A 10,975-nucleotide genomic window follows, 5' to 3' on the forward strand; every position below is an offset into this window, starting at 1 on the left:
ATAATATCTCACCATATGTACCTCTTTTGTTAGTCATTTTGTTATACTCATGGTCTCCAAACCCGAAACTCGATAGATTGTTTTATCGATGTCTGCCATCGAAGGGGCATACTTTCTCGAAACTTGTGCACGTGTGGGCTACCCTGGATCTTGGAAAACCTATGAGGAAACTCAACTACACAAAATGTATCTATTCTCTAGATCTCATTCTCAATCTCCACAACCACCATTCTCACTAATCTCACACAAATGTCACAATGCATTATGCATGTCAAATAAAAATCATATAATCATATTATAACGTCCAACAGATGTTTTTACGGAAAACAATAACACCAATCATATAAATCAACGATTACACATGTTATTTAGAAAACGATAACAATTAAGAGATAACCAATCAATGCCACACAAAACACCCATTTTTTCAATTATAATCTAATTATCAATTTAAGAAAGGTTCCCGGAAAAAGACCCTACCTGAAATCCGAGTGTTAGTTTCGACACCAAACAAAATTAGTAACACCGCGACACGCTTTCTAAAATCTTTAACCTTCTGCTTCTGCAAGCTCGTGTCTCTTATGCCGAAATTGTTAAAGACACCCACATTGCCTTATTTCGCAAGTCCTCACAATTGCTAGACACCCAAACAAGTTTTCACCCAATTGAATTCCATAGCAATTTCTCGGCTAACCATGTTCACCTTAATTAATCAACTTCAAACAATGACTTCACATAACCACTTTTAGCTTTCCTTGAATTTCGAAATAATAACCGAAACGATATGTATTCCATGTAGGCCTCATCATGGGCCGGGCTAAGACCGGCCCTACCTTAAATTTTAGGGCTTAGGGTAGGGTTGGGCGGGGCTTGCTTGGTCAACAAAATTTATGGCTGAGTAGGGTCAGGTTGGGGCTCAAATATGCAAGCCCTTACCCGCCCTTAAAACCCATTTCGTTAGGGCTAACAGGGCCGGCCTTTTGAATAAAGCCAAATATGGCCGAATGGGCCGAATATGACGTTATTTTGTTTAACGAAACAAATTCATGAGTTTTAATTTTTTTTCTCAAATATTACCTCAAGGGATATATGTGATACAAGACCCTATTTTTACTCATATTTAACATACATATACATTATATTTAACTTAAGACATCTAAAATTATTAATCTAGATTTCATTAATTATCTCTCTAAATCACCAAAAATCAATCGTTATTTAACAAAGCAAAATACAAATTAAAGAAATAAAACTTACAAGATTAGTTGTATTGTATAAAAAATAAGAAACATATTAAAAACAATAAAAAAAAGTAATTATTAGGGCCTAAAAGGCGGGCTTTTAGGATCGGGATAAGACAGGGCCAGACTTGGCCCTAAAAGGCTCAATAGGGTAGGGCCGTAGGGTAGGGCTGGGTTTCATTTGCTTGACCCTTGCCCTATCCTAATTGAAAAAGGCTAGGGCCGGGCGGGCCGGGTAAGGCTTCGGCCCAATAGGGTAGGGCGGGTTAGGGCCGAAGGGCCAAATGATGAGGCCTTTCCATGTATCAATTCCAACTCGGCAACCTTCATCAACCAAACTGTCACACCCCGGACCCTGTGTCGGTGGTTTCTAAGCATCTGACACCGAACCCGAGGCGTAAGCGAGAAAAGTAAAAGAAATTAAAACAATTTCAAATACTTTTCCAGAAATTATAAAAAAATAAAGAAAATAAAACGTTTACAATAAATCACATATTTCAATTATTACTCTAATTATCGAATTAAAGAAAGGTTCCCCGATAGAGAGACCCTACCTGAAATCCAAACGCTAGCTCCGACGCTAAATAAAAATAGTATTCAACGAATTCGCATTTTGAAATCTTTACCCTTCTGCTTCTAGAACTGCAACTTGCCTCCAATCCTCGTACCGAATCCTCATTCTGAGAATGTTGACGGATCACATCAAATAAACATGATCAAACTCAGAAATTACTAAGGACACCCAAATCCTTATTTGGCAAGTCCTCTCACTTTCTCCAATAATAGCCGAATCAATGTCGTCCATACTAACTTTTCTTTTAACTCCACTCTTAATCCGTCTTGAACAAGTTCGATTATGTTTTCGATCTCAATAATGTACCAAGCACCAATCCAACTCCACATGGAATTTAACTAACCATTGCCTTAACTCACTTTGATCTAGACAACAAATGGCATCACTGGCTGCATTGCTCACCACACAACATAAAAGACAAATTATGAAACTTCATAGCTTCAGTATCCCGAGTACATCTTCAATTAACACAAAAACCTATAACTCACAATTATACATGGCTCCTAACAACGTAATTGACCATATTGCTCAATTCTTTCTGGTTCGATATCAACTCGGCTGTCCTTAACAGAAACAACTAATTTATGTCCCAAAACTCAGAAACATCTGCATCCCTTAACAACACAATTCCATTTCAACTTCTGTTGCCAAACGCACAGCCAAACTTCCTTCCCTGTTCTAATAACAGTGCTCAACTTCCCATCACCCAATTCTCATCTTTTTACCAATCAAGCATAGAAAACACTCATCAATTCAACTGCATGAAAATCCAAAACCAGATAACAATCAGAACACCTTCACCGCCGCCGTGCACAGCGGCACGCACGGCAGTCCTCCACTGACTAAAACCTAAATCCTTCAAATCTCAACCAATCTTAATTCAATTATAAAAACAAATAGAGCTCGACTAACTGACCAATTTTCATACCTGAGTCGACATCAAAGCTCGCCGGAATCCGTCGAACTCTCGCCGGAAAATCCAAGAACTTCTCCTCTTCGATTCTCCCTCACCGGACCTCATCTCTGCAAGCTGAAGGCACAGGGACGTCGACGAGACCGAGACGAAGCTACTAGTACCATTCACACTCGCCGCCGTCGCTGGAATCGAAATCTCACCGGCGAACCCAGCCTGTTCTTCTCTCCTTCTTTTCTCTCTCGCCGGAGCTCCTCTTCGAAAACGAAAGGCATCTTGAGGTCGGGGACGGCGAGACGAACCCGTAGACACCAGCCTTGCGCCGGGAGGCGGCCGGACGACGGAAGAGAGCGCTGAGCTCCGTCGTAGCTCGAGACGGGGTCGGTTGGTCTAGGCTGATCTGGATCTATCTGATGTTGTCCAAACTAATCCACATCTACGTATATTCTCACTCAACGGTCCAGATTTCACCGACCTTGATTTTATATTTTTAATTAAATTTTTGAATAATACTAACTTCTAAAAAATCATTAAAAATAGTTCCGAAGTTCAAAAACATTTCACGAACTCGTAACGACGTCTAGGTTAATCATATGGGCTCGAAAGACAAATTTAAGAAACTAAAAGTTTAAATCATTTTCGAAAGTCGCAAAGAATTTGAAGAATAATAAAAATTAAAATAAAAATAACTCGAAAAATAATTTTTCTTTTAAAAAAAGAAAATTGAAATTCCGAGATATTACACAAACTTAACACAGTGAGGATCAAAACAAACTTCACAAGATAAATGTCAACTAGACAACTCCTCCACCTACCAACACCACTTCGATTATCCAATTCAGTCAACATAACTTCTCCGATTTGAATTCAAGCAACACAATAACAGTAAGTAAAATTAGCAAACTTCAAAACCATAATTCGAAACTTCAAACTTCAATAATAGTAACCAAAATCCTTATACTACTCTCAAACTCCAAACTTCAATTTTTAATCTAAACAGTATATCTAGCATAGAAAACACACATCAATCCAACTCTAGCATACAATTCGAAACCGGAAAGCAATAGAAGCACCTCCACCGCCGCCTTGCACAGCGGCACGCACGGCGGTCCTCCACTGCCTGAAATCCACTTTCTTCAAAACTCAACCAATCTCAATTTTAAGCATATAAAGAGATAGAGCTTGAAGAATAGACCCACTTTGATACTTGAGTCGACACCAAAGCTCGCTGAAAAATTCAGAAACTTCAACCCTTCGATTCTCCCTCCTTAGAGCTCGTCTTGGACAACCAAAGCTATAGAGAGGTTCGCCAATTCAAGGCAAAGTAACCACCACCAACCTCTCTGACCGCCGTGGCCAGAATCGGGAAATCCCGATTGGAACCCTAAAACTCTCCTCAGCTTCGATTCTCTGCCATAGTAGCTTCTCTGAAGAATCCGGGACCATATGGAGGATCAGGGGGCTGAGATGAAGCCGACGTTGCCATCCTTTCTCCATGACGTAGTCGGAATCAGAAGTTGGTCGGCGAACCCAGAAATCCTTCTCTCCTTCTTTTCTCTCTCACCGGAGCTCCTCTTCGAAGACGAAGAACATAGTGAGGTTGGGGACGGCGAGACGAAGCTGTAGACACCAACCATGCATCGGGAGGCGGCCGGACAACAGAGGAGCAATCGGCGTCGCTGCAGAGCAGTGGAGACCAAGGTCGGTCTGGGTTGTGTTTCGATGCAGTCCAAGCTAATCCACACCCATATATAACCTTAAATGGACGGCTCAAATTAAACGATTCCAATGGTCCAGATCAAGCCACCACAATTTATATTTTTAATTAAATTTTTAGATAATACCAATTTCTAAAAATCATTAAAAATAGCTCTGATGTCCAAACGATGCTTCGAAAAATCTTACGAACTCGTAACAGCGTCTAGATTAATCCTATGGGCTCGAAAGACAAAATTTGACAAACTAAAAATTGAAATAATTTTCGAAAGCTACTAAGAGTTATAAGAATAATAAAAATAGAAAATAAAAATAGCTCGAAATTAATTTTCCATTTAAAAATAGAAATTCGAAATTCCAAGATGTTATAGCTATCTTCATTTTCCATATGCAGAAGACATCAACGTAGCTTAAGGGGCTAAACAAACAGTTATGCATGAGATCTATGAATAGATATGAGAGCACTAGAATTTTGAATGGTGACAAATGTTTGCCCAAATGACCGGAGAACCTCGATCAACGACCCCAGAAACACCACCACCACCACCACCACCCAGGGAAGTATCAAGTATTAGAATATGAGATGGGCTAAATTTATTGGTGTTTCTTATTTTCGATGAAACCGAAATCTTTTATGGTCTCCATAGCCTAACAGACATAAAATCAACATGAACCATATTGCCAAAAAAAACCAATGCTCTTATGTATAATTCGTAGATCTTATAGACACAGAATAACAATCCCTAAAAGAAGAAAGAAAAGAAAAACAAGGAAGAATCAAGGCCCTCCCTTCAAACAGTCATCCCAGTTGTTCTTATCCAAGAACAAATCGATCCCCATGTTCCCATAAAGAATCAATATTCGAATTGAATTGGACTTAAACAATATATGTTATCATCACAACTAATTCATATTGGATATGAATTGAACAACAACAAGCATAAGTATTTAACTCTAATACAAGCAATTCGAGTTGTATACAAAGAGGTTCATTGTATTTTCATTGTATTTAACTTGAATTACATCGAATTAGTATTGTGATAGGATTATGCCTATGCAGCTGTTAACATTTAGTACAATAAGGACTCAATTATGGGATTGAATCGGTTTGTAATCACTATATAAAGGAGGTTACGTCGAATTAGTATTGTGATAAGATCATGCCTATGCAGCTGTTAACATTGAGTATAATAAGGAATCATTTATGGGACTGAATCCGGTTTGTGATCACGTACTATATAAAGGAGGCTAAGTCCTTGTGTTATGTATCGTTCTTGCATTAAGGAACATCCCCATTGTGCTAGCCTTAGTTCAGAAACACAGATTACCGGCTTCTCTCCTTCATCTGTTAGTGTGCGCTTATCCTTGCTTCAACAAGATTGTCAAGATGGTGGCTTCATCCAAAGTTGCAGTCAAGGGAGACTGTAGATCCAATGAAGGTAGGTTCCTGGTTCAACCAGGAAAACTCTTTAGTGTAAATTCTTTAGATGGTCTTGTATTCATATGTGTGTTTGTGAAACCTTGAATAAGATCTTAACATTATGATTTAGATGGTATGCTAGGATTCTGAAAAACCAACTTTGAACAAATATGAGTTTCTTAAATGGTCAACAAAAAAAAAAAAAAAACTACATATTTGTTCGGGCCTGACAAAGCCCAATAAGCCGCTGGATAGTTCGACAAACACCTCGATTGTTCCACCGGGCTGCTAAATCAAAGGAAAGAGACCAATAGATCATTCCAGAACCCCGGCCACGTGGCGCCACCTAACCCTCACTCTCTTTCCTGAAAACCTTTATCACCTCCTCTCACTATGTTGTTCTCGGCAGACGCAAATACCAAACCAAACCAGCTTCTTCTTCTCATCTTCATCTCTCTCTGGGATTAGCGTGCGTGAATGGCGTGCTCCTCTGCTCAAATCAACGTCCTGGGCAGTACGCCCGGTGCATCCAGGACGGTGTTTTTAGGTCAGCGATTGGGGCGAACGGGGCCGTTGAGAGGCTTCGTCAGCCTAAGATCCAACGGCGCTGGTCGAAGGGCGGGACCGCTTCGCATAGTAAACGAGAAAGTCGTGGGTATTGATTTGGGGACGACCAACTCCGCCGTTGGTGCTATGGAGGGTGGGAAGCCCACCATAGTCACAAATGCGGAGGGCCAGAGAACGACTCCTTCCGTCGTCGCTTACACTAAAAACGGCGATAGGCTCGTCGGTCAGATTGCCAAACGACAGGCCGTTGTGAACCCGGAGAACACCTTCTTTTCCGTCAAGAGGTTTATTGGCAGGAAGATGTCTGAGGTCGACGAAGAGTCTAAGCAGGTCTCCTACAGGGTTGTTAGGGATGAGAATGGCAATGTCAAGCTCGATTGTCCTGCCATTGGCAAACAGTTCGCCGCCGAAGAAATTTCCGCTCAGGTTTTTCTCTTTTCCGCTTCCATTTTGTATCTGTGGATGGAAATTGGTTTATTGACAAACCATTGTTGTTATTGTTATTAGGTTTTGAGAAAGCTTGTGGACGATGCTTCCAAGTTTCTAAATGATAAAGTCACAAAAGCTGTGGTTACTGTACCTGCTTACTTTAACGACTCTCAAAGGACTGCTACAAAAGATGCCGGCCGGATTGCCGGGTTGGAAGTTCTGAGGATCATAAATGAGCCTACTGCCGCCTCCTTAGCTTATGGATTTGAAAAGAAGAACAATGAAACTATCTTAGTGTTTGACCTTGGAGGTGGTACTTTTGATGTCTCAGGTATGGTATTTGTTCAACACAACTGAGATGTGTGTTGCTTTTAGTCAATTATGTCACTGTGAATCTGCTACCTAAGGAAATGTCACCAACTCGTTGCCGTTCTGCTACAGTGCTGGAGGTCGGTGATGGAGTTTTTGAAGTGCTATCTACTTCTGGTGATACACATTTAGGTGGTGATGATTTTGATAAGGTAAGTATCTGCTTTCTTTTTCTTTCTCTGTGCTGCGTTTAGTACACCTAGGACCTGTGTTGTACAGTCTCTATGCCATTGCATTCTACTTAATCCTTTTGGACCGTTTTCTATCCATTGCTTGCAATGTTTCATCATTTTGGACTGTTTGTGAGTTTGTAAGAATCCTAACCCTGTGGTTTTGGACAATCGTGGCTGGAAAACCTAAAAGTTTTTTAAAAAATTTAATGAATAAAAAAAAAGTAATAAGACTGTGTATTGAGGAACCAGTTGCTTGGACTATGGAACCTTTGCTATCTGATGTGGTACTGTCATAGCTGTCAAATTATTTGGAAATTCCCATTATGGAATGAAAAAAATTTAGTGGGTAATTTCTGATGATTAGACAAATCATGTAACCATTATTTGGTTGGCTGGAGGGGTTGTGGTATTTGGGAAGTCCTAGAACTTATATCTTTATGAATCCTTTTCTAATGATTGGTTTGGGGATTGCAAGTTATTAGACAAAATGAAGCATGTTGAGTGGCTTAAAATGTTTACAATTGCTACAGTTGAGCAATTTGCTTATGCAGAACATACCATACTTTCAAAGTTCTACAAACAGAAAACTGTTTTAGCATCGTGATGCAAATGAAACTCATTTTTTTTTTCTATAAAGTAATTAATAACAGAAATTGTAATGTTATGTCCATTTTAGTTGCTACGACTATGGTAAACTTGGCATTTTAATCTGTTCATGGGTTTTGCCTTTGGGTGAAGTGATACATCAGATCTAATTTGGATTTTATTATACAGAGGATTGTTGATTGGCTTGCTGCGGACTTCAAAAGAGATGAAGGAATTGATCTATTAAAGGATAAACAAGCCCTTCAGCGGCTGACAGAGACAGCTGAGAAAGCCAAAATGGAGTTGTCATCTTTAACACAGGCAAACATAAGGTACGTTATGACTATATAAGAGTTGAAGAATTATCTCTCTCTGGAATCTTCATTATTTAGGTACTTGTAGTGTGTTTTATTTCCAGCATATTCTCATTGGTTATAATTGTTTTCTTGCAGCTTGCCTTTCATTACTGCAACTGCAGATGGCCCCAAGCACATTGAGACAACACTTACAAGGGCCAAGTTCGAGGAGTTGTGCTCTGATCTCCTTGACAGGTAAGAACTGTTGAAACTTGTGTCGTAACTTTTGTTGTGAGCTCTTTCTGTTGCTAATTCATGGTATCCTATTTGATTATTCCGATTGCAGTAGGTTTTCTAGTGCTACCTTTGCCTCCTATTCCTTTTCTACAACCCCTGAAAATTTTGCATCTGAACTGACTTCTATAGAGTTGTGCAGACTGAAAACACCTGTTGAAAATTCATTGAGGGATGCAAAACTTTCCTTTAAAGACCTAGATGAGGTAATACTTGTTGGTGGGTCAACACGTATACCAGCTGTTCAGGAGCTTGTGAGGAAGATAACGGGAAAAGAACCAAATGTTACTGTCAATCCTGATGAAGTTGTTGCCCTGGGGGCTGCAGTTCAGGTTGGTCATGATTTTTCTTTACAGTTGCTAACATTATAACTGAATGATATATAATTGCCTTCTTAGTATAACTGAATGTTTTTTCATTTGCTAGTATGGTTACCTTACTGTGGCTACTTCATTTTACTGGAGTCTAGGCTGGAGTATTAGCTGGAGATGTAAGCGACATCGTATTGTTGGATGTGACACCACTATCACTAGGTTTGGAGACCCTTGGCGGTGTCATGACAAAGATCATCCCAAGAAACACCACTCTACCTACCTCTAAGTCAGAGGTCTTCTCAACTGCTGCAGATGGGCAGACTAGTGTGGAGATTAACGTTCTTCAAGGGGAGAGAGAATTTGTCAGAGATAACAAATCTCTTGGCAGTTTCCGTTTGGATGGTATCCCGCCTGCACCACGTGGGGTTCCTCAGATTGAAGTGAAGTTTGATATCGATGCCAATGGCATTCTCTCGGTCGCTGCTGTTGACAAGGGCACCGGCAAAAAGCAGGATATCACCATTACTGGTGCAAGCACGTTGCCTAATGATGAGGTGTGTATGGATTGTTTAAAAATGGATGGCTCTGCCATATTCAATTTGGTCATGAACTCTAGACATGTTGGACTTTCTTGTTTGTTTTTGTTTTTTACTGTTGGATCATGCTTCAAGGAAAATGTCTTTGGAACTTACAGGTACAAAGAATGGTTAACGAAGCGGAGAAGTTTGCAAAGGAGGACAAGGAGAAGAGAGATGCCATTGACACGAAGAACCAGGCAGATTCTGTTGTCTACCAGACAGAGAAGCAGCTGAAGGAACTGGGAGACAAGGTTCCAGCCCCAGTTAAAGAGAAGGTTGAGGCAAAACTTGGAGAACTCAAGGAAGCTATTTCTGGGGGTTCAACCCAAGCTATAAAGGATTCAATGGCTGCCCTCAACCAGGAAGTTATGCAGCTCGGACAGTCCCTTTATAACCAGCCTGGTGCCCCTGGTGCAGGTGCAGGGCCAACACCACCCGGTGCAGAAGCTGGGCCTTCAGAGTCGTCATCATCTTCAGGAAAGGGACCTGATGGAGATGTCATTGATGCAGATTTTACTGACAGCAAGTGAGCAAATATGGTGGGTAGATAGTTGTTTTCTTATTTGTTTTTCTTGTTCACAAAATGTGCATAAGAGATAGAATCGACATGAGCAAGACCCGTTGAGGTGGTTGGGGTTGAATGGGGTCATTTTTGTTTGAATTATGGAGTTGATTTGGGTTGCTAGAATAGATTTCAATTGAAGTTAAACTAGAGTGACAGCAAGATTGTGGATTTATTAGTTTGAGCAGCGTCCGCTTAAAATGCTGAATAGTGAAACTATCTTTGCTTTTAAAAAAAATAAAAAAAAGCTATTTGTTACAGAAAATATGATATAGAACAAGGTCTACTCGTTCTCATTAGAAACCCTCTTTATATAGAGGTGAATTTCAACGGTAATTACACGCACATAATGACGATAATCAATGGTAATAACAATGTACATAATGACTGATATAACTAATTGAGCTGTTACATCCGTTAATCACTAATGCCTTAATCTATTCTCGTCAGTTACTTTGACGAAGGCACACATAAGGTATTTTTCTTTCAACACTCCCCCTTGTGCCAAGTCAAAGTTAAAACAGTGCATATGGTGTTGTCTTATTAAAAACCTTGCCAAGTAACAAAAACCTAATGGGACAAAATAAATCTTGGTCGAAGGGAAAAAGAGCATAACGCACCTATGTGTTAGTCTCCCTCTGAAGTCTACACTCCCCCTGACTTTTACATCAATCAAGGGTGCTAGGAACGTTCTCACATTCCTATGTTTCTCACAGGGTATCGTTGTTTTCCTAATGGTGAATACATGACCATTTTGGAAACAACCTATTGGTCGTATATAGATACTTTGCATTAGTAATGACCTACCAAAGCATTGCTTGGTGTATTGGTGTAGGAGATTACAGTTCCATCTGCATTCCCTTTCGACTTGCTTTTGGGATATGATGAACCTAAGTCAATGGTTTCTTTATGTATCATGATACATTTTAGTTGACGTTGCGTTG

General features: G+C 40.0%; 1 protein-coding gene and 1 non-coding gene across 2 annotated transcripts; one reads left to right on the forward strand and one right to left on the reverse strand.

Moving 5' to 3' along the window:
- Positions 1-1,938: 1,938 nt before the first annotated feature.
- LOC101304583 lies at positions 1,939-3,229 on the reverse strand. The gene is made up of 2 exons (XR_184767.1): positions 2,744-3,229; positions 1,939-2,572 (listed from the first exon to the last, which is right to left on the reverse strand). It is a non-coding gene; the product is annotated as an uncharacterized LOC101304583 (transcript).
- Positions 3,230-6,262: 3,033 nt separating this feature from the next.
- LOC101304774 (stromal 70 kDa heat shock-related protein, chloroplastic-like) lies at positions 6,263-10,302 on the forward strand. The gene is made up of 8 exons (XM_004300581.1): positions 6,263-6,857; positions 6,939-7,191; positions 7,302-7,381; positions 8,177-8,319; positions 8,440-8,538; positions 8,720-8,909; positions 9,047-9,445; positions 9,586-10,302. The coding sequence occupies exons 1-8, from the start codon at positions 6,342-6,344 to the stop codon at positions 9,997-9,999; spliced, it is 2,094 nt and encodes a 697-aa protein (XP_004300629.1). The 5' UTR covers positions 6,263-6,341; the 3' UTR covers positions 10,000-10,302.
- Positions 10,303-10,975: the final 673 nt, after the last annotated feature.

The sequence above is a fragment of the Fragaria vesca genome, linkage group LG5 (assembly GCF_000184155.1).
Source record: "Fragaria vesca subsp. vesca linkage group LG5, FraVesHawaii_1.0, whole genome shotgun sequence".
Lineage (NCBI taxonomy): Eukaryota > Viridiplantae > Streptophyta > Magnoliopsida > Rosales > Rosaceae > Fragaria > Fragaria vesca.

Excerpts from the sequence above, each read along its gene's own strand:
- LOC101304774 (XM_004300581.1), top strand. The coding sequence starts at position 6,342 with ATGGCGTGCTCCTCTGCTCAAATCAACGTCCTGGGCAGTACGCCCGGT. Across the intron at positions 7,382-8,176 it reads GTGGTGATGATTTTGATAAG|AGGATTGTTGATTGGCTTGC; the intron begins GTAAGTATCTGC and ends TTTATTATACAG. Across the intron at positions 8,539-8,719 it reads TGCTCTGATCTCCTTGACAG|ACTGAAAACACCTGTTGAAA; the intron begins GTAAGAACTGTT and ends AGAGTTGTGCAG.